The 24,402-nt window shown below is 39.9% G+C and overlaps 1 protein-coding gene across 2 annotated transcripts in view; it reads right to left on the bottom strand.

The window, feature by feature from the left end:
- Positions 1 to 19,501, bottom strand: part of LOC131236635 (kinesin-like protein KIN-7E, chloroplastic) — a 64,294-nt gene extending 44,793 nt beyond the window's left edge. Inside the window, exons 1-2 of one of the 2 annotated variants that reach the window (XM_058233940.1) lie at positions 18,958 to 19,501; positions 16,438 to 16,527 (exon numbers count right to left, since the gene is read on the bottom strand). In XM_058233940.1, the coding sequence (XP_058089923.1) occupies positions 16,438 to 16,527; positions 18,958 to 19,333 (466 nt within the window). In that variant the 5' untranslated portion in view covers positions 19,334 to 19,501. The remainder of the gene's footprint in view (positions 1 to 16,437; positions 16,528 to 18,957) is intronic. The other variant, XM_058233941.1, reaches the window with a different exon arrangement.
- Positions 19,502 to 24,402: the final 4,901 nt, after the last annotated feature.

Genomic DNA, 24,402 nt, shown 5'->3' with positions numbered 1-24,402 from the left:
AAGAAGCTCTCAACTTGGAAGAGACCATCTATCCTTGGGTGCAGGATTACCTTAAGGACTTGTTTTTTTCGATAAGTACCCGGTAAAGGAAATGTGTCATCATTACAATTTTACCACCGCCAAACCAAACGTGAAAATCGTTGGTCAAATGCAAATGTATTCTTTTTTTGAAAGATAACAAAAACATGCAAATGTATTCGGGAGACGAGTAAAGAAATATGTAATCATTGCACTTTTTCATGGTGTGACCATAAAAATCTTGAATCCAAACAGTGACATCAGTGTATTTTGAAGATTTTTTTTTTTTACACACTCACGCTAGTGGAATTTCACCACTTGTGGATACTCGAACCCTTGACCGGGTGTTGAAACTCCTGAGAGTCTACCACCCAAGCAAGAGTAAGGATCCAGTGTATTTTGAAGATGATTTGACATTAAAGTAATGTAAAAATGCTATCATTATGATTTTTTCCACAAATAAACCAATGGCAAGAATTGGCGGCCAAATGCGGATATTGTCTGGAGACTGGTAATTTGTACTCATTGCATATTTCCTTTACATTATTATGGTAATTGGTTAAACAAACGGGCCCTAAGTCTTATAGAGAATACAAGTTGTGTATTTCCTTTATGTTCATTTGTGGTGTTACATGTGCATAGTGTTGTGTGCTCCTGTGAAGTATGATCTTGTTTCTCTAGCAATTTAATAAAAGGTGTGTTAGGGCTTCACACGAGAAAGCTTTTCTCTCAAACTCTCTCACCTCTCAGGCTCTCACACTTTTCCTTCTATTCCCTTTTCTCCTTTTCTTCCTTTCACTCCCTAACACACCTTTTATCTGGATGCAGTTTCCATGATCGAAGCTCTACATCCAGATATTGTACATTTGTAGGTGACAATCGTGTCACCTAGAAAAGTAAGAAACAATCCACCGTGGCATGATCTTCAATCAAGGTTGGGTATCAGGCGATGGCTCATGCGGCATGTTAACTTATTTAGCTCCAAACTCTCTTACAAGAACTCAGCTATAATCCTTTCAGTCCCATTTATTTGCATTGCAACAATCAAGTTGTCGTTCATATTGTTAGCAATCCAGCGTTTCATGAACGCATGAAGCACATTGAGATTGACTATCATTTCATTCGAGAAAAGGTTACCAACAAAGAAATTGAAACTCCTTTTGTTTGCTCTAAAGACCAGTTGGCCGATGTTCTTACCAAGTTTCTTAGTCAGCGTGCCTTCTTCGTATCACTGGCAAGTTGGGCATGATCGAAATCTATGCTTCAACTTGAAGGGGAGTATATAGAATGCAAATTGTGTATTTCATTTGTGTTCCTTTTTTATGTATGCATGTGCACAGCGTTGTGTGCTCCTGTGGAGTGCGTATTTGTTTCTCTAGCAATTAAAAAAAAAGTGTGTACGGGCTTCAAGCACTAACACACAAGAAAGCTTTTCTCCCAACTGTCTCACCTCTCACACTTTTCCCTCTATTCCCTTATCTCCTTTTCTTCCTTTCACTCCCTAAATCCACCCAAACCAACTAGTTTGCCTTTGCAAGTATGCTTTCTCTTTTGCGATGCTCTTTCGGTGCGCGATGAGTGTTATTCATAGGCTAGGAAAAAAATACGGAAAGACTTCCTTTCACAAGGCACAAGCAAGCGTTCCATCTAGTAAGGTAGGAATAGGATAATGTGTACAAGCCCAAGGACTAGGAGCACGAAGGCCTGGGAATCACAAATCTCAATTTCATGGATGTGGCTCTTTTGGGTAAATGGTTATGGAGATTCAGGGAGCAAAGGCCACCTTTGGAACCAGGTCATTCATGGCAAATATGGAGCAAATGTTGGTGGGGGTTTCCTCGCTTGTCATCTATAGATCTTCAGGCTTATGAAGAGCGGTCTTGAAAGTTGTGCCTTCCTTTATGAGGGAGATAGCCTTCAAACCAAGTAAGGGAAATAGGATTTGTTCTTGGCTAGATAGATGGTGCATGAGAGGCCTCTCATAAAGGTTTTCTCTAGGTTGTACAAGCTAGTGGTTAAAGAAGATGTATCCATCTCTCAAGTGATGTTGGTTGCAAGAATGTGGCATGGGCTCCTATTTGTCCGTCGGAATTTAGGACCTGTTTGTTTTTCAAGGGGAAAGGTGAAAGCACAGGGAAACCCGTCATCATGACCCCGTCTCTCATTTGGCGGGCGGTGTAAATGCACCCAATATCCTGTGGTCTGCAAATGGGATTTCCCAGTATGTAAGCTCGGCGATTTCCAAGGGAAATCCCGCGCGAAATCCGCGAAAGGCTCGAGGCGTCGACAAGATAAAACCCAAACTCGGTGGTCCGCTGGAGCACCTTCGAGGAGTCACCGTTTTGCTTCCTATATTATTCAAATCTCTCTGTTGGATGGCTTCAACCAGCGAAAAACTTCGGCACTGGTATATTTCTCTCCTTCGCTCCTGGGAAAAACCGCAATATCTAGTCTTGTGCTCTGAGAAGTCGTTTCTTATAACTGATTCAGTATCTTTGTCCTTACAGGTGAGTATCGTTGGTATTGTTGGTGAAAATTTTCGGCCATTGTTGCGGAGCTCAGACGGGTAAAGAAGGCAGAAGTCGTTCACAGGTATGTAGTCTCGGCCATATTTCCAAACTCCTTCGTCTTCCTCGTTTTGACTGTAATATATGATGATGTACAACCAATACGATACATGCATGCACCCTTCCTGTTGGAGGCCAACAGGAGGGTTCTGTATGTGTGTCTCTTTGGGGAATCTCCGTTTGTCTATAGCCACAAACGGATCGTGGCTCGCCTCTAAGTGGGTAATCTCCGTTCGTGACGTGTTCTTCATCCATGTCGTCTATCACATCTCTTGCATATGCCGCAAGAAGAAGGATTATTAGTTGGTGTGGTCCACTTGAATATCCAATCTGCCTCATCTTCCTGGACGCACCTTACCACTATGAAATTGACTAATGGACGGCGTGGATAACAGAAGCGTCATGAGATACATAGGTTATCCACTCCGTGGGGTCAACAGATAATCTGATGGCTTCAGTCAAAAAACGAAGATTATTCAAATCTCGGGTGCACCACAGCATTGATGCAGTGTGATTTGATATTGTGGAATGGAAAATTTCTTGGGGCCAAACAGGTTTTGGATCAATCTGTGGTTTGTGCTTTTTCTTCATCCATGTCTCTGTGAACTTAAACCGGTTGGATAACAAATATACAATACTGTGGGCCCTACCAAGGTTTAAATGTTGGAAGTCAATTTTCGCACAGTTTCTGCTTGTGTGGCCCACTTGAGCTTTTTGGCATTCTTTAGCTGTTGGAACAGCTGCTACAATTAGAGGGAAAAACGGATGGTCAGCGTGGATAGCCCATACACATTCACGATAGGAGCAACTAAGTATACTCAGTACGATATGGGTGTACTGTCATGCTGAGACTGCAACTGAGAATTCAGTTTTGGGCTCAACCACTATAATCATCGGCGAAACCGGATGGACGGCATGGATAAACCCCATGAAATCACAGTGGGCCCTGCGGAGTTTTACTCATGTGTATATGGCCAACCATTGAAACTCAGAACGATATGAGCGACGAGAGGAGAGACTCAATACACAATCCAATTTCTCACCACAAAACTGCCGCTCGTGGCTAGAATGATGGGGTCGCGGATTGCGTACTGGGTAAACTCGGTGGGGTCCACTGTGCTTTCCACATTTTATCTAGTCTGTCCATCCATTTATAAAATATTTTTAGGCCCTTAGCTCAAAACCGAAGCATATACAATGCTACAATGGACCACACCACACGAGACGGTGTGAATTGAATTTGTACCATTGAAAATTTCACAGGGGCCACAAAAGTCTTGAGTCGCGATTATATTTGTCTTTTTCCATTCATCTATGTTTTTTTAAATGTTATGAACAGTTTGGATGATAAATTAACATCACTGTGGGGCCTTAGAAAGGTTTCAACGGTGGAAATCATTATTTCAACTGTTTGTTACGGTATGGTGCACACTAGCTTTGGATAAGCTTCAATTTTGGGATGAACACAAGATGGAAAAATGGATGTATGGCGTGGTGTTGGATTCAGCATGCAATCCGCGAGACACCACAACCGTGTTTCAGAGCTTTGCTAATTCCACACGCGTCTAAGCGTCCTGCCAATCCAAACCAGGGACATGTGCCAACATAAAACATATTTTCCTGATCATATTTGTCCATCAAGTGTGCTACATTACCTAGATTTTCCGAAAAATAAAAAATAAAAAATTCATGCTATTTCACTCCTCATGTGGACCACGTGGCACAAATGAAATGGAGAGTCCGACGCATTCAAGGAATGCGTTCGGATTTTGTTAGATTTCCACTCGAGGATTTTCAAATGTTGTTTCCATCCAAATGGAAAAAATCTCAGGATTTTGTGGGGCCTTACATATGCGGCACATGTGTGGAATCAGCAAGAGGTTTACCTAATTCGACAAGTAGCATGTCAGTGGTACACATCCACAAGCGGGCCATGCTTCCAATGTGGCACGTGTGTGTAATATGAACTTTCCATCTGGATATACAACTTTTTAAGATCTTTTGACATAAAAAATGGACTACAGAGAGAAATTAACATATGAATGTCTAGAGAAATTATTTTCAACCAACAGTTTACTTTGTATGTTGGTGCCCGATTTGGAGAGTGAAATTCTCTGATTTTGAAAGATATACAATCTAAGCATTACTTGCAATCTAATAGAAAGCTCAGATCTTACACTCGTGTAGGATATTTGCACGTGGCGCAGGGAATTGGAAAAACTCAATAACATCCTGTTGAAAATGAAATGAAAGTTACCGTGCGCGGCCACCTCACTGAATTAGATGCATTCAGTTAGTCTGGTCGATGTATAGTTAGTCATCCATAAAATATAGTGTCCTAGTTCTAATCAAATTCACATGCATCCTATATAGAGAGAGAGGTGAATCAATATGGCTAGGAGCGACTGGACAGACGAAGAGTTGGAATTCTTTGCAGTAATATTGGTTGTGGGATCTGCTGCAATAGCAACAAGGGAGTATTGTCGTACTTACCTCTTTCGAAACCCTCCTAGGTCTGCTGATTATGACCATGCCCGTATTATCGACCGGATTATTAGGGCAATGGAGACTAATTGTGTTTCGTAAATACGGATGAAGAAGACTACGTCCTTCAATCTTTGCTCAATTTTACGAGACAAGGGTCTATTGGCGGGTGCGAAGCATGTAAGTATAGAAGAGTAGCTTGTCATGTTCCTCTATACATTAAGTCACAATGTCCGGAACCGAGTGATTGGACATCATTTTGTAAGGTCAGGCGAAACAATAAGCCGATACTTTAATCGAGTATTTGATGCAATCTTTTTTTATATGCAGATTTTGTTACACTACCTACACTTGAGACCGCAGTCGAGATTTCATCGAACCCACATTGGGCTCAATACTTTCAGGTATGATATAACATATATTTTATTACAGTTGATTAGGGTCCTTGGTCATCAAAATACAAATGCCAATATCACCTAAAGTTTGACAAGTTTGACTTAGGATTGTATCAGTGTGATAGATGGGACACACATTCCTGCTTTTGTAGCACCTGTGGATAGTGTTGTCTATCGAAATAGGAAAGGATTCATATCTCAAAATGTCATGGCAGCTTGCAAGTTTGACATGAAATTTGTTTACGTGTTAGCGGGATGGGAAGGTTCAGCATTAAATGCACGCATTTTGCAAAGTGCTTTAACTCACTCAAGCGATCCTTTCATAATCCCCTGTGGTAAACCCATGGACATCAAGCACTCTGATTTCTTCATAACATCAAACGAATAAGGATTGCTATTGATCAAAAATTATTTTCAAAATGTAGGTAAATACTACATAGTAGATGCAGGATATGCGCACTCTCCCGATTTCATGGCCCCATATCGCGGCGTACGTTACCATCTCAATGAGTATCGTACAGGTCGGAAACCATCCAATGCTTGGGAGTTATTCAATTATCGCTATGCACAACTACAAAATGTAATAGAAAGATGTTTTGGAGTTTTCAAAGCCAAGTTCCCAATTCTGAACATTGCTCCACAATATCCCGTACAAACTCAAGTGAAGATAATGCTAGTATGTTGTGTGTTACACAACTTCATAAAGATGTCAGGAGACGATGACATGGTTGAGTTTGAGGGGTCGTCCAACTGTGGTGCCGATGGTGTGACCCCATCACCTATAGAAGTATCCGTCCTCGATGAAGATCGTGTGCATTTGAATGTCACCCCCACACGAAAGAGATGAGTGGGCAAGAACACGCGATGAAATCGCATCCAAAATGTGGAACCAAGCTCATCCAGTGAGTCAAATAAATTAGATACATTGTAATAAGACGAACATGTTCAGTGGTTCTTGAAGTAGCATTCAGGAATCTCACCACTAGATCACCCATGTTGTTGTTCCATATTTTGTTTAATTAACATAACGACTTTTTTGAAATGGGGTAGGCTTCACTACTAATTTATTTAAAGGACAGAATATATCATCTTAATAATGAAAATTTTTCTACTTGCATTCCTAATTTATCTTCTTGTAGATTAAGGTAGACCGCTTCGGTCTACCTTACCGAATAGACGATCCGTACTGTCTACTCCAACGAAAAATCCCTTACGTTCACCTACTAATAAGTAATACCCCACGGAGATCTCCCAGAAAGCATACCATGAACAAATCACCTGAGGACCAGTCTTATGGAGGTGTTCTTCGTTGGACGGATGACATGGACGGTATCCTAATCAATGGACTAATGGAGTTGGTCCTTGCTAGAAGAAAAAGTGGTGTTGGCTTTAAAAAGGAATCGTATACAGGAGTCGTTAGGGGTGCACATTGAACCAGTAGAACCGTGGAACCGGACCGGAACCGACCAAACGGTCCGGTTTGGTCTGGTTCTAGAGTGCACCGATTCCGGTTCCGGTTCAAAAAATCAAAGAACCGGTTACATTGGTTCGGTTCTCGGTTTGGGGGTATGTAGAACCGAACCGAACCGTGAACCGATCCGTAGAACCAAACCGTGCATCCGATCTGTAGAACCGAACCGTAGAACCGAACTTAAAACCGAACCAAGAACCCTTTGATTGTTTCCATATTTGACTCATGATTTATGGTTTATAATGCACCATTTAATTATTTTCATAAATGTATTTTTGCACACCTTATACAATATCTAAACCATTCATCAAATGGACCACAACATGCATGGACATGGACTAGATAATAGAATTAAACATGCAATTGGGCTAGATTATAAAAAGCCGAGAACCGTGGAACCGATCCGGAACCGAACCGGTTTTAACGGTTCGGTTCCGGTTCGGTTCTAGGGTGCCAACGGTCCGGTTCCGGTTCCGAATATCTTAGAACCGTTAGGAACGGTTCGGTTCCGGTTTCACCCCAGAACCGGACCAAACCGACCCGTGTGCACCCCTAGGAGTCTTTAAGAACACGAGGGTGAAGTTAGGCCTCAAGATCAATAATGGAAACGTTAAAAATCGCATCCGCACCGTGAAAAAGTACTTCACCGTCAAGATTTGCGTAGTGTGTCTAGATTTGGATGGGACCCAGACTTAGAAATTTTCGTCGCTTTAAATGAAGTGTGGATGGACTACACTAAGGAATAACTAGAATTCAGTTTAAATTATATCTCATCATGCTTATGCAATATTAATGATCGGTTGTTTTTTGTATTGTGTCTAGTCCCATCCAGATGCTGCTCAGTTTTGTGGGAAACCGATGCCAAGGTACGATGATCTTGAGTACATATTCGGAAACGACGGGGCTACCGGTAAAGCATGTGCCACTGGCAACTTCCCACCCAGCGCTACCACTCCTCGATGGAAAGATATTGAGGTTTCGTCCAACCACACAGTCGATCTGAATGATGATATTAACATTATATCTTCCGAAGATCTTGGCGACACCGCACCGGAAATCCATTGGCCTTACGACAGCCGTAGAGGCAACAATATTCCTTATCCGAGTCCGACGCAGAATGGGAATGCCTCCTGCAACACGAATTCCACGGTTAATTCTAAAAAGAGACCGAGAGTGGAGCGACCGGTTGATATGATTGGCACTGGGATGGTTGATATTGGGGGAGCCATGAAGTCAATTGCCATTTCAATCGACAAGGGTAAGAACTTTGGTCGGATGTCACAGATTATACCGGTTTTGGAAGAGTTGGAGGGACTCACGGCTGATGAGGTTCTATGGGCGACAAAATTGCTATCTAAAGAAGAATCATATGGGGCGCCGCCTTCCTTAACTTTGTCAAAGAGAAGAGAATTTCATTTGTAAGGATGTTGTTAAATGGGGATGGACCCCACATATGAAGGAACATTGTGCCTAGCTTGACTGTCGAATCAGTCATTCGTAAGCTTTGCTTTTTGGACAATATTTAACTATAATATTTTTTGGACTTGTGTAAGTTTGGATAGCACACTTATTTTTTGGAGCACTTTTGGATAACAAATCACACGCTGGTATTTGAACACAACACATGCATTGATATATATAGTTGGTTGGATCCTCGTATAGTTTAATCATGGGGATGTATTGTTATTTATTTGAATTACATGCAAGTTTAACTTACGCGCAAGTCATGGCGACACTTGCGCCAGTGAAATTTTACCTAGTATGTAACTGCTTATAACTATGGATAATCTAACGATGATTAATGACTTCTTCTTTTGAACAGATGGCAAAATTTTACGTTGTCTTCGTAGGGAGACAGCTAGGAATATATTACACATGGGAGGAATGCAAGGTCCAAGTTGAGGGGTACAACCATGCTCGGTTCAGATCATACAAGTATACAGAGGAGGCCTTTATTGCATGGAGCACATTCATAGGTGATGCCGTTCCCAATCAGGCAGGCATTGGTGTTGACAATGCGTCCGGTTACTACTTCGCACCTGATATGCCTGCTCCCATGATACCAGCAACGACACGTACAGCCAACCCTGGGAACTCAATTGGCTGTAGTGACTTTGATCGTGACTCGACGCTGGTTTTGTTTATTGTTTTCGGTGTTGCTGTCATGGTTATGGTTTTTCAGCTAATGGTCCTCTATCATTGATGATGTATGGAGATCCATGGGTCGTTTGTGATTTTGGACAAGTTTGTTTTTTGGTTTTTTGGTTTTGTTTATGCGGATGCACATGACTATTGTTGTTTAACTGTCTACTGTTTGTAGGACGTGGTTTTGGACAACTTCCCTCCCATGTTGTGGGGCCATTTTTACAACTATTCCTTACATCCATGCTGTCTATCCAATTTGAATGCTAATTTTATGGCAGGATAGTAAAAATGAAGCTGATCATAATCTGATATTGACCACGCCATTAGAAACAACGGTGACCAATAGTTTCGGTGGTCTACAAGGGATTATATGAGAAGAGTCGTTGCACATGCAGTTTGGTTCAACAGCTTTGCCCTTGTCGGGCTTAGATGTTGGTCCACTTAAATGAGTGTTGTGGTTGTTAGAGAGCATCTCATATAAGCCGTTGATCAAACGTATCCACCAACTTCCGAAATCGCATGCCATTGGTCCATTACATTATTTGCCATCAAACATCTTCATAAGTGATAGACTGGATATAAAAATGAGCTTGATCAAACCCTTTCATGGCCCACAATAATCTGTTAATGGTGGGCATAATGTTGTTCACTTGAGGTTTGGATTTTTTATTCTTTTTGGGGCTCATGCTCTAAAATGAGCTAAAGAGATGGACAGTGAAAATAAAACACACAATCACGGTGGAACCCAAGGCTACAGATCAACCCAGCCAGGTGGTTCCCTAGATCCACCGAATCGGCATCTAAAAGAAGAATTGTGTGGGTCCCTGGTAAGTGCATGTCTCTGGCACTTTCGGTGGTCCTGCACGTGCGTCACTCAAGACCTATTTCCTAGCTACTGTTCAAACATGGAAAAGAGTAATGATGACGGGTTTCCACAAAAAGTAAGATTTTCCAAACAGGAAAATCTGTAATGATTGGAGGAGACATTTCACCCAAAACTACATAGTGTTGTAATAAATGCACTGAGAAGATGCATTCACAACATCCCCACGAAAACAAACAGGCCCTTAACGAACGCCGAGATAGTAGAATTCCCTAAGCTCATGTCATGTCCCTTATCCAACAATCGGAGCTAGTCCCCTCAAATCAGGATAGTAGAGTGTGGTTAGGAGACAAGTGGTGTAACATCCCATTTTTTTTAATGGTAGGTATTCCAAACCCCACTGATCCCTTTGGTGTGGCCCATAGTAACTTTAGATCGCCTTCATTTTTGGACACATGCCCTAGCATGACTAGGCAAAACAGATGAACGGAATGAATTCCTTGCAACGCCACAAAAAATAAATAAATAAAATATATTTCAAGTGATGTGCATTACCAATCTTCTCGAGCTTTTCTCTCATTTTCCGTTTTCTCCGCTCACAACAAAAGGCTCCCGAACCCATCTTTTACCTCCAAACCACTGGGAAAGTGGGCCCAGAGTCATGATCTGAATCGTTCATTCGGTGGATCTTGTCATTTTAACCTATCTTAGACAAAAAAGAGAGATGAAAAACACACACACACACACATAATGTAAAACATGCGTCACTACCAAACCAATATCCCGAACCTCTCTCCCACTTCTCCCATTTTTTCCGCTCGACAACGGAACGAATCCGCACCCAAAGCCATCCGAACCATTCATCTTACGAAAAGAAGAAAAAAGGAAGAAAATAATGTTGATAATAATGATATTAATCAGTGCCGCCTCAACCACGAAGCCACGAACCTCCAAAACCACTGACAAATCTCCATTAAATCCTTAATCGCTCACCTCCCAAGCTTCTGACATTAAACTCCATCATCCTAAAGAAGGAAAATCGTTGAAAAGCCATCGATCAACAAGTCACCATTAGAAAAGGTACCATCTTCCTCGACAAGATCATCAACCATTACTTTGTGTTATAGTCGTCTCTTGACACAGGTCACGCATCAGGTAGGTGATCTAACCCATACCCCACACCGAGATTTATACGTAAATATCATAGGCATGGAATCCTTTTGTGTTGATGTGTTGAATAATGTACACATTATATTGATGACTACTTGTGCATAAAAATCTTGAATATATTATGTTTATTCTTCCTTCCTAGTATATGCCTTCTTGAATTACCATTAAATAGTTATTAATTCATGAATTCTTTTTGTGTTATTAAATAAGGTACACATTAAATTGATGATTACTTATACGCAAATAAATTATGTCTGTTTTTCCCTTAAAGCGTATGCCTTCTTTAAGTTACCATCAATGGGTTATTATTTTATTCAAAATTTCATGCTATTGTTTTTGTATTTGTTTCTCCATAAAAATCTAAATTGTTATATACGTGATGTGTCAATTTTTGGGAGAATACATTATTGATATAATGTAGCTGTAATTAATTATATTTAGTATACAGAAATTCTGAAATTGTAGAGTGTATGGCTAAAATATCATTATACGGGTGCTCTGCCCGGGGTCATTCCCAAAAGATCGGCACAGGTGCTCTACCCTAAGCAATTGCCTAAAAGATACATGCATAGGTGCTCTGCACAGGTGCTCTACCCAAGATTTTTATTTGTGCTTAGTTGATATAAATGATGTTATGAGGAATCTTGGTATATTGGGAATGAAAATAGTTATATAGACTTAAATAAAAGTGAACCTTGTATTTCAAGGGCTTGGGATTCGGGTCCGGATCACTCTATTTGGATACCCGAATTTCAGGGCAAGACAAGTGGGGCAGGTTCTTGGTGAAGTCCCAGTTGACTTTTGCAAGGAACTATATTCTTAGAAGCCTAGACCCTATCTCTTTCATTTGGAAGTACAAAGGCCCTCCTAAGGTCCTTACTTTCACTCAGTTGGTGGAGAAGAACAAAGTGAATTCGATAGATAATCTCCAGAAAAGGAACATGCTTATTACGAATGCATGTAGCGTATGCCTCAAGGATGCAGAATTGGCCAACCATCTATTCATTCATTACCCTTTCTATTCTTACATCTGGCGAAATTTCCTTTCGCTTTAAAATGATTGGGCAATGCCGCAATTGTCAGGGACTTTAAGGCATGGCAGGGATGTATGAGAGAAGTTGAGCTTATTTAGTGCAACCCAGTTATCAAGTCAATGAGAACTCGACACCCAAATCGCAAAGAAATGGATAAAGGTACACCCACAAGAATAATGGAGATGTGGGGGAGAAATAATTTTATTGATATCAAACTTCTCACAATATTTATGGAAAATAAAACTCACACTTAGAATAAATTTGAATGCCCACCTCCTAAACCACCCCTCCCCCTCCTATAGACACTAAATGAATCTCTAATTAGAGTAACCCCCACTAAGAGATTGATTCCATATAAATCATTGTTGACTTCATAAAAGCAAGCAAATATGATGCAACCCCAATTAAGGTGATTCAAAAGCCAAAATGAACCTTGATGAGTCTAGTTTCAGTAATAAATAAATAAATAGAAAATAAAACCCAACCTCAAATGAGACTGATTTTAGGACATTTTGAAACTGTCCAAAAAATCATCAGTTTTAGGCAGTTGGTACTACTAGAATTTTAATAATTTTTTTGGAACTCAGAATGAAATTAGATTTTGCAAGATAGAAATATACTTGATGATGAGTTACCAGAAAAATTAAGAAATCATTCATTGATTAGAAGTGCCAAAAACGTTGCAAGCAACAAACCTGTCAAAACTGAAATTTTCTACAATCGCAAAGCGGCAGCGATGAACCAAGAATCACTCAACCAATATGGGTTAGACTCACTCACAACCAAAGGGGAATCACTTAGCTCTTTCTTCTACAGGAAATTTGCAAGAAGTAATTTTTTTTAGAACTCATAAGTGGATTTCTTTCTCATTGCAAATGGGTCTTTATATATTATAGACAATTACAACAACCTCTCATAAATACACAAATAATAATCATGGGTTCCCAATGTATATAACATCTTTCTACGACCCAAATACAAGTTTCTAAGCCATGCAAAATAATCCCAAGATGTTTGTCTAGATTATCTGGATTATCTGGAAAGACCAAAACAGTAGATGCTTTCAACATAAGGATCCTTCTATTAAATATATTATTTTCTTAGTGAAAAGCGCTGATTTGGATTGGGCCCCCTATGTTACAGTAGTTGCGTCTACTGAATTTTCATATTGGTTGTTGTAGCTTTGGGTTGTATTTTTTTCCGCCTTGTGGCGGTCTCTTCTTAATAAATTGCAGTTATCTCAAAAAATCCCAAGATATGTAGTTGAATTTCATTGTTTTTTTTAAATTTTCCATACATGCAACATGGTCCCGAAGTCATGCATGATGCATCGTAAGGACCCTTAAATACAATTGGGCCGGAAATCATGAGCTGAATTTTCAAGTTTTAACCTAATTCATGGGCTAGGCTTTCCCCTTGAATTGGGACAAAAATATGAGCATCAAAATCTACATTCACATCTTCAATCTTATTTTTAAATCAGCCCTCATATTTTCAATCACATCCTCCCATATTCCCATAAATAGCAAATTATAGTTCTTGATATTTAGGCCCCAAATTTATAAATAAGTAGTCCAAAATCACCACACGTTGGGCCCTATGATGGGCCATGGGCCTACTTCATTTCCCTCGGGTTGAAAAGAACTTGACTCCGACGAGTTTGACACTTCATACTAGTAGAGGTCCAAATCCAATCTTTTCAATTTGTCGCCCGTGATCCATATGCATTTAGAATAGAAACTATTCTTCATTTCACCAAGTATTGTTTGTATTAGCCTTGTTGAGTGCCAATGGTCTTCATCTGTTAGACAGTGATCTCACTCCTTCACCATTTCTTGTGAGACAGTGTTCTCACACCTTCAACCATCGCCCCTCATCAATCACTTAAAGCGGCGATAGCATAGCCCATTGGACAACCAATAACTCTCCCCTATCATCATACACATCTGCTACATTTTCCCCAACATTGTGCACCATCCTCATATGCACGATCTTCATATTTGTGTAATCTTCAGCTTTCATTTGCATGCGATCAGGAGTGTCTTCAATACATTCTAGTACCTTAGCCAAATTTACTTTAATTGTGGACTAATGTTCAGTGTAGTGAAAAAGAGCGATGTCCCAACTGCCAACACTTAAAGCATGCAGAAGGAGTGTCATATTGCCTTATCTTGGGTGTACTAGCCCCCCATCCATAACCACCTTCCCTTGAGTTGGGATTTGGCTTCATTAGTGGACATTGGCCCTTCATCCCTCCACCTATAGGAGGTCCTATGGTCTCGTGAGAAGTTGGCATGCGGCCCCATCATTGATGACAGTCCTCATGGGGCACCAAATCGTCTCCCAAGTTCCCAATTAACAATCTTTTTGACTTTTAATGCAAACATGCATCCATTAGACATCTTAAATACATCTCTGAAAGTCAATTCATTTCTGATGTCCATATTAAGACCATTAAGATATCTTGAAATCTTTTGGCCTTCAAGCTCATGAAACCCTACCCGTGATGTCAATGTATGGAACTCCTCGATTATTCATTTACCAATTTGTTCCCTAAAAGTGGATTGTGACACCTGATGGAGGTCACAGGCATAAGTTGCGGGTAGGAACTTCCTTTTTAACTTCTTTTTCATCTTTTCCCAAGAATTTACTTTTTCCTAATCTTGACAGAATCGTTCGGCTTGGAGATCATCCCATCATGCTAATGCGTGACCGAAAAAACCTCAAAGCTACTAACTTAACCTTCCGATTGTCCGCAATTTGCTTGTACTCGAACACACTTTCCACCTTGTATAGCTAATGTATGAAATCATCAACATGCAACCAACCATGGAACTTCGGAATTTCTACCTTAATTTTAGATTATATGTCATGTTCCAACAATCGAATATTTTGATCATTGGTGTCTTCACAAGCCGAGGCCGCCTATTGTTGGGTAGGACCTTTGATGAGAACATTCCCCTACATGTCCACATGCTCAAAGTTCAGTCTCTAGATCTCCTCCATGCCAAAGCTCTCCCACTTGATTAATGAGATTGCCTACCGTATTTGTAAGATGATCCACTTGCTCTATAAGCGCGCAAATCAATTAAGCCACTTGCACAAACTCTTGCTATGTCAACCCCTTCGATGCTGTTAGGAGATGATGTAGAGTCGAAAATCTCCAAAGATGACCCACTCAGATACCAAACTTGTGCAACCCAATTATCGAGTTAATGAGATCTCCACACCTAAATCGCAAAGAAGATATACCCACAAGAATAATGGAGTGAAGAGAGAAATAATTTTATCGATATCAAACTTCTTCTTACAATATTAAAGAAAAACTCACACTTCGAAAATTTTGGAGCTGCGGAGGGGATCTTGTCTCCAATCTCTTTTGATTGGAATTTACTTCCCCCTCTGTAAGTTTCTCTCTTTTAATTGAATCTTAGACCATCCTTCAAAAAAAACTACATGTACCTTTGGCATAAGGATTTATCAGCTAGCTTCCGATTGGCCATTCAAAAAAATGGAAAGAAAAAAAGAAGAAGAAGAAGAAGAAGAAAGGACAAAAATGACAAAAAAAAAAAAAAAAAAAAAAAAGCTTCTAATGGCAAAGCATGCTGAGAGGGCAACTATTTGCATGATTGCCAATACATGCATATGTGTGCATGTATGTCCATTTCCTTGTCTACCTGTATCTATGAATGGACATCCATGTTTGGCCTAAAGAATTATCAGCTAGCTTCTGATTGGCCATGCTTGGAAAAACTACCTGCATGATGTTTGTTCTGCAACTAGATACCTAGCGAATAAATAAGTTTGCATCTTTACTACTAAATAGAGATTGCAAAGGATAGAAAGATGTGTATAGCTAGAATACTGATGATACAATTTTGAGCTGCTAATGAGCAGTCATCAACTTTACATATAAGTCTACCTCAGATTTTAAGGATCCCATCAATATCATTATGGTAGCAGATAAGAGTTGGATTTTCTTGTAGGTCATCACTCATCAGTAAAATACTTTTTCTTCCTAAAAAGCCATTTTCTGTCTCAGTTTTCTATGCATTATTCCAACCCTTTCCATATTGGGACCAACTATGAACTAGAGAGCTATAAGAATTATAGAGAAGTTGTGTAGTGGCTCATGAAGTATAATCAATGTGTATACTATAGCATGAAAATATCAGAAAATTATGGTTTTGGGCCTTTTTCTGATACGTCTAGCCACAAACTATAAAATTGATCATGTCTTCTTAAAAGCATGCATTTTATCCAATTTTATTTGAAAACTCATCAACAGAGTAGTTTCACTCCAAAAATTAAAAAATTAAAAAGGAGTTACCATTAATTCCTTCCATGGCACCACTAACAACATGCTGAGCAGCAACATCATAAACATGGCGTGTAGTTGTTGCCGGCCCAAATACTCGATCTGCATAAAAAGAGAAATAATACATTCACTTTCTATTGAAACAGATATGACCCCACAAATCATCAGAAGAGAAGATATATGACAGCTATAGAAGTTCTAATGGAAGATGTCCTCACTCCTGAAATGGATTGATGGCTTGTTGCCCAGATAGCTTTGTGACACATCCAAGCCACACAAGCTGGCTGATTGAAGATCAATGCTAAGAAATCATCAGATTGGACCATATGGCACACAAATCCAATCGGATGGTCTACAATAAGGAACTGATTGGAGTGTGGGACTCACAAGTCCAATCAGGTGACGATTTCAGTCTTGTATGTCAACCAGCTATTCAATTTGAGATTCGCACAAGCAACCACCATAGCATGTACGGCAAGGTACAGCCATAAAGTCATGTACAAAGGTTGTACGGTTTATATAAAGAAATCAAGTCAAACTTGTATTCCCTAGTAGTATTAAATGATTATATATACCAAACAGACAGCATTAAATGATTGGATACATCATAAGGTTTATGTTGGAGACTAGAGAAACCGTATGGCATAACCAGTCCATATGGTGCTAGACAACACATAAACCAGTTGGTATGTACCATGTTCTAATAGATATTGGATTATTTTAGTTGGAGTTTTCTAGTTTCTTTAAGTTGAAAACACTTCTTTTATAGTAGTTTGAGTTGATATGGAGCACTGTATTTGGACCAATAGGATTTATTTTCGAGCCTTTCAGCATTACTTAGAGATATTGTAAAGGCTACATAAATTTACGCCGCCAAATGTATGGGTTAGGTAGATACTAATAATTTGAAAAAAAAAAAAAAAAGATTTCGAGTCAAGTTTATTTTGAGCATTAATTGCTTCTATTTTCTAGCATGTGTTGCATTCATCCGCTTTTAGCATGTGTTGCTTCTTCGTATTATGGGATGGATATGCATGTGGATACTAGTTTTTACTAGTAGGCTGTTTGGTTCCTACAAATACTCCACTATCTTGGATTTCTCATCAAACATGTAGCCATTAAATTGATTTATTTAATTGGTAGATATTCTCATCTCTTGATTATGTTCAGATTTATTTTCAATTTCGCTGCTTGCCTGCATCACATTGCCATTTCCATAGAGCTATTTCGAGTTGAGCATTCTTTGGGTATTCCACAGTGACTTTCCTTATCTGTGCTTGGAGCCTCCTATTAACCATACAGGGAGATCATCTAGAAACATGTCTGGAAGCTTTAGAGCTATAACAACCACAATCATGGCAGAAAGTACACACACTGTCATGAAATTCCATCGATGATTGGCATCATCATCACTGTCATCGCCGTCATCACCTTAGCCTTTCTTGCAACTATTTGGGATTGGCTTTTAAATGACAGATTGGCAAAGGTTGTATGATAGGCTGCCGATCAGACATCAACCTTCCTCTTTTATGCAGGATCTTGGAAGTTGGAATAGAACATGATAGAGGCTCATATTGACAACATTCACATGCCAACATTGCCACACCTAATACTAACCTCCAACCCTACTACTACATCCACATAGGGTCATGGAGGGACAGACTCCGTGCAAACTTACGAGGACAAAATATCCGCACAAGCACAAGCATGAAAGGTCATGCTCGAGGGAATAATTATGGAAAGATAGAAGTGAGGGAACATTAAACAACAGAGTTTCTATCCTACCAAAGGATGAACAGGAAAATTTAGACTATAGAGACAACAATTCTCGACAGATTAGGGCACGAGGGAAATTTTTTGATATTTCATAGGCAGCATAGACTATAGAGCCTTTCTTTAAAATCTCAATTGTGCAATCGTAACGAAGAATGTGGAATGCTATTCCAAGCCTACAACATGCAACCCAACAACAACAACAACAAAAAAAAAAATAGCCCATCATACCATCCTCATGTAACCTGTGTACAGCGATCAGTGCCATTCGCTTGGTGGGTCATCCTCAGAATAGGCTGTAGCCCAAATGACAGTGCAACCGGGCTATGTCATCCATCCGATCGATGGCCTATAAATAAGTGTTTAGCAAAGAATTGAGCACAAAAGGCATGACCCGTCCCCACATGCAGCGAGCAAAACTCGTAACAATCAGGCATCCAACTTGTCCAAACTATCCAATTTTTTGGCCATGTTCGATCTACTTGCCACCACATAAGATCAACGGCCCAGATCATATTGTGACAACATTCATCAGACTTCCATTAACATATTCAAATATGAAATATCCGCCTCGACCAACTAAAGACCAGTCCAATAACAAAGTAAATAAGCCATCATCAGCACAAAACAGCAACTTCAAAGACAGCGAAGGAAATGAAAAATTAGCAACCAAGCACAATGTACTAAAATCCGTGGCGGAAAACATTCAAGCATCGGGAACAATCACCAAACTACAATAGAAAGCAACCGAATACTGACCGAAACCGTATTGAATGGAGGCATTGTACTCGTTGCGGACGGTGAAGTCCCCGTCGGCATACCAAGCAATCTCGTCACCCTTGTTGATCTCCCGAGCGCTGAGGGGCCGGAATCGGACGGTGACTGTGACATTCTCCTTGGACTTGGAGAAATCGGGACGGTCCGAAGTGGGGGTGGACGGACTGGGGGTATTGGACGGAGAGATGTACGGATGTTTGGACGGCGGAGGAGGCCGAGAGGAGGATGGAGTGGTGGGCCTGCCGGTGGCAGGCCTGGGCCCGGGCCCGGGCGGAGAAGGAGATGCGATCTTCCTGGAGCGGAAAGGGGAGATGCTGGCCGATGATCGGTGCTGGGATTTGGAGCCGAAGGTGGACATCTTTCCGACGGACTATATGGTCCGATCGGTCGATCGGACGGATGACGAGCGTCGGAGGGTTTTTCCTTTTTTATTTTTCTTTTTTTCGGTTTTTTTCCTGGAGTGGGAGGGAAAAGAAAAGGTGGAGGGAAATGAAAAGGACGGACTCACATGTGTAGTGGCCTCTCTGCCGTATTTGGTCGCGCTCGATTCCTTGTAGATTCCAACGTCCGACCCATTTGTTATTTTGGCACGCTGCTGGGATTCGCGCTGAGGTATATTGAAGGCGTGGATCGCGTTACACGTACCAAATCGGCATTCTTGAGATAGATCCGTACCATTGATTAGATCTAGAAGACTATGGAATTTCCGTATCGATTACTAGTAAGGTGTAACAAGTCATTGTGATACGAATTGGCGGATGGGATGAAACTTTCCAACGGCTTATATTCGTTTGGTGAGTTTTCCAGCCTGAATCTTGTGATAGAGCATTTTCCCACAGAATCTCGCCTGCTTCACGGTCCGGATATTTCACACATGTTCCACGCTTCACGTGTTACGGCATTCTTATCTTCGACCTCCCTTTGCACGAATCGCTTGATGAGCGACTCGATGGCTGTCCGTTTTTGTGTTCGTATTCGTGGACGTGCTGATGGGATTCGCGCGAGACAATTTTCAAAAAGAATATTCGCGTCACACGTGCCAGCATGGTGGATGAGTGTGGGATCTGAGCCATTCTTCGAGTGGGGAGTATTTTTATCATAATTTTTTAATCTCTCAGACCGTTTTGCTGGTAAGAGGGACCATACGCTGATGAGAGAAATTAAGGGCCACAATAGAAAAAATGGGAGAAATGGTTTGTATTCAATGTATATATATGGCCCACCTGATTAGTGGACCTGCATAGGTTTTTTCTGCCGACCATATTCAGAGTTTCTCTCTGTGAATGAATGGCCTGGATCTCCCACCTATGAGCCATATACTGTTTAGTAAAATAGGGGATTGCTTGAAAGGCAATCAAGGTCCACCTGCTGTGGCCAATCCACGTGGGCTGTCTCTGTGGCTGCAACGATCTCTTGCGTTCACTGCGCCAGCTGGTTAATCCTACCTCCATGTTATTCAGCACCGTGTGTGGGCCCCAAGTGCCAGTTAGTTAGATAGGGCTTAGAAGATGATGGTGCTTGGCCCGTGAGACCCGACAGGATGGATGGTTCGTATTTCACATGATGAAGACCAATGATTATGGTCTGATTGGATTCAGTGAAACTGAAAACAGACACATGGTAGCATTCAAATGGGAAAAAACCACTTTCACACTATTTCCAGTGTTTTTTCTCATGAATTTTTTTCCAAGGAGATTATCTTAAGCTCCTATCTTTCGTTGTTTAGCAACCCAGATCACTTCCGAAAAGACAAAATATGGATTGATTTGCATATTAACATCTACATCAATGGTCCATCTCTTCTTGAGAAACACACAAGCTTAGTTATGATAGATCGAAAGTGGGCCCCAGAAAGTTAAGGCCATCTAATGATCTGGTTGTGAAAATGCACATGGTTGGCCTACGTGGAAATGAAAATGATTAAATTGACTAACAATGGTTATGGCATGGTTAAGATCATCCAGTGATGGCCCCACACGGAAATGCACAATGCACGTGTTTATAATTGATGAGTGATGGTCCACATGGTTAAGATCAAGTAACAATGGGCCCCACCTGAAACTACACACGGTCACGGAGAGGGCGGATTAAGTGAGACCACAGCCTCACCCAAGACCCTTACCGTGGGGCCTTCTGGATGTATGTATTATCTATTCATGTAGTCCATGCGTTTTTCCATATCATTTTGCTGCATTATTCAAAAAATGAAGAAGATCCAATTATCAAACGAACCACATCATAAGAAACAATGTTAGTTGACCATTAATGGGCCACGAAAGGTTTAGAACAGGCTGATATTTGTTTTTTCCCTTCATCTAGGCTTATATGACCTTATCAATAGATTGGATGATAAATAAACACACTTGAAAAATTAAGTTGAGCTCAATGAAGTTTTTAATGGTAGTATAGTCAACCACCAATGTGTCTTATGATATGGTTCGCCTTATAATTGGATTTACTTCATTTTCGAGGTAATGACCTAAAATGATATGAAAAAATGGATGGACGGCATAGATACATGATACATACATCAAGATGGGACTCCCAGTAAGGGCTGCACCATCTTGGGTGAGACCGGGGTCTCACCTAATCCGCTCTCACTTATGGTCAACTACCAGGCCTGCATGGTTAAAGATCAGACAACAAATTGCCCCACACATGGTCAGGGTATTTAAGATCATCCAAGTGATGGAGCTAACAAATAAAAGGGAGTGGTTATGACTGAGCTCCGCATGGTTGTGAGATGCCCGTTATGGTAATCAAATGGGTATGATCAACTATGGAAACCGCATGGTTGAGATCATCCAACAAGGGCCCGAGGTGGAAATTGCATGCCATTGTGATTGACTAAAAGTAGGTCACATGTGGTTGAGATCACCAACCACGGGCCCTTATGTGAGGATATTGTGTTTAGCACAACGATGATGTGCCCCGCCATATTAAGATCATCTTATAATGGACTCTGTGTGGCTAAGATTGAATAAGGAAGAGCCCATGTTGTTAGTGTTGTGGAAAAAAATTGATTAAAAAATATTTTAAATAAATATGTGTGTGTATATTGTTTGTTAAAATTTTTGTGTTTGGTGTTTTGGGGAACAATCACATATTAGAAAAGATAAGAAAATCTTGAGTTTATAAGTAGGGTGTAGAGTACGTTTCGATTTGTCAGGTGAAAACGTTGAGCGTTGAGACTTGTGTGTTCCGGTGCAATACATGTGCACGGGCCCAAGCATGGTCACAATCTCAATCTTGATTTTAGTGTGAGGGCATGTGCATGTAAGGTAGTATGGTTGTAAAAGCAACAGTGGCACACTTTGCACTTTCGTACCTATCAGTCACAGTGCAAAAAAAAAAAACTATGGGGTTAGGTAGTTGGAATGTTGTGGGTAAGAAATTCAAAAGAGACATCCATCTTATATAGAGGCGGGAACTAGCCTTTTAAGAAGTGATGTAACTACTCATGCAATATCAAACCAATTTGTGTAGAAATTGCTCCAACAAATAGACTAGTATAATGGCCTAAGCCAACTACTTTCTAATATTCTCCGTGATTTGGAATTTTTTTTTATGTTTTTATCTACTAGCAAACTGTATACATAAAGTTTATTAACGATTTCTTCATGCTTGTTGAACGCATAATCACATATAGGCTCGTTATATTTTATAAGCTATTTGCCCGCAACTTGTTAGCAATCTCAATTATTTTGAGAATGGGCGAATAACACTTTAAGGATAGCGTACTCACACATGTTTCAACATGTCCTTAATATTTATAGTTTTTTTTATTATTTTACATAAATTATAAATATGTAATTTAAGAATATCAATTTTATAATGGTTACAACTATTTAAGCAACAAATGAGATAGAGTAAGGTTAAGACAAGAAAGACTAATGGATCACCTGGCACCTTGGATTTGGAGGTAAATGGATGTATTTTAAATCAAAGTAGTTAGTTTCCAAGTTTAACATCCTTGTACTTTGTGGTAAATGAAATTAGAAGTGTTTTAAATATTGTCTTTTGGTGTGTTTTGAAATTCCAACCAAATGTTTTAATTGTGTTGTAATCTAAAGAAATTGCCCTTTTTTTCCTGTGTGCTCAATTTTAATGGCAAATACAATCACACATGCTAAGTTATTGATTCTTTGTACACATGGTATGCTAATACCCCAGAATAATTTAATTATGGGCTGTAACACCATAAACACATCAATATAGTGATTTAAACTATTCAATTGTTGAACATATAAATGACCAGTTAAAACATCAGCAAATCACTTAGTTGCAATCCTTACATATGCCACCCACCCAAGGTTAAACATTTTCTCATTTGTTACTAAGATATATATTTTATCAAGCTTCTTGCTACCATTTTATCAAATATCACATACACACATATATTCTAATTTGGAATATAAAAGCTAATTTAGTTTTTCAGATACAAGTCCTAAAAATATTATAGAGAATTCCGAATACAAGATTCCAAGTGGAAGATTTTTATTCCTGTGTATTTTAATCAAACATAGTTGAATGTTTGATATCACCTTGATTTCAATATATCTGTGAATTGGTGACAAATGCATCATAAATTTAAGTTGTCGAACCAGTCGTAAGGATAATCCCAAGCTGTTGGGACTGTTTAAGCAACAAGGGAGATATAGTAAGATTAAGATGGGAAAGACTAGAAAAAATGAATTTCCAATCAAATGTAGTATTACATTTGTCAAGTATTAAAATAAAAATTAAGAATAATAAATCTGCCCAAAATTAGTTTTTTTTTCATCTTCTTCAAGTTCTAAAAATACAAAAGGAGAAGAAATGAAGTAAAATCATTAGCTGAAAATCAGCTTTCACTTTTCAATTTCAACAAATCCAAGCAGCTTAAAAGGATAAGAATTGCAATGCTCTAGCATAACGTGATGTATTTATTATGCATGGGTAGTAAGAAATTTATTAAAAATAGCATAGGTGGCACACAAGTCAAAATAACCATGCGTCACAATCTATATATATAACCAAAAGTGACACTTGATTATCTGACTACCAGATCGGTGACATCTGAACAGACCATTTTTTTTAAAATGTCAAATCATCATGTTTTCCCAAATAAGCATTACTGAATAAGAGGTCAGGGTTGCTCAATCAATCTGATTATGGCGGCTCAAGTTAATGTAAGCCACGTACAATTTCTTTGTACCAGTGCATCAAGGTTTATGTATTGCCCGAGTATTGTGTTACTCCCTGAAGGCTGTGCTGATGCAGATGACCGTGAAATTAGTTTAGGAAAAAGCAACCGTGTGTGCCAGTGGCACATGTGCGGTTGAGAGTGGAGACAATCGAGGAGCGACAGCAGCGACGTGTTTAAAGAGGGCAGCATCTCCAACAAACCTCAAAAGGAAGAGTGAAAGGATCTACTCCTTTAAGTGG

This window comes from Magnolia sinica, chromosome 2 (genome assembly GCF_029962835.1).
Source record: "Magnolia sinica isolate HGM2019 chromosome 2, MsV1, whole genome shotgun sequence".
In the NCBI taxonomy this organism is placed as follows: domain Eukaryota; kingdom Viridiplantae; phylum Streptophyta; class Magnoliopsida; order Magnoliales; family Magnoliaceae; genus Magnolia; species Magnolia sinica.
Note: the sequence above shows the minus strand (reverse complement) of the source record. Positions and strands in the feature narration are given on the sequence as shown.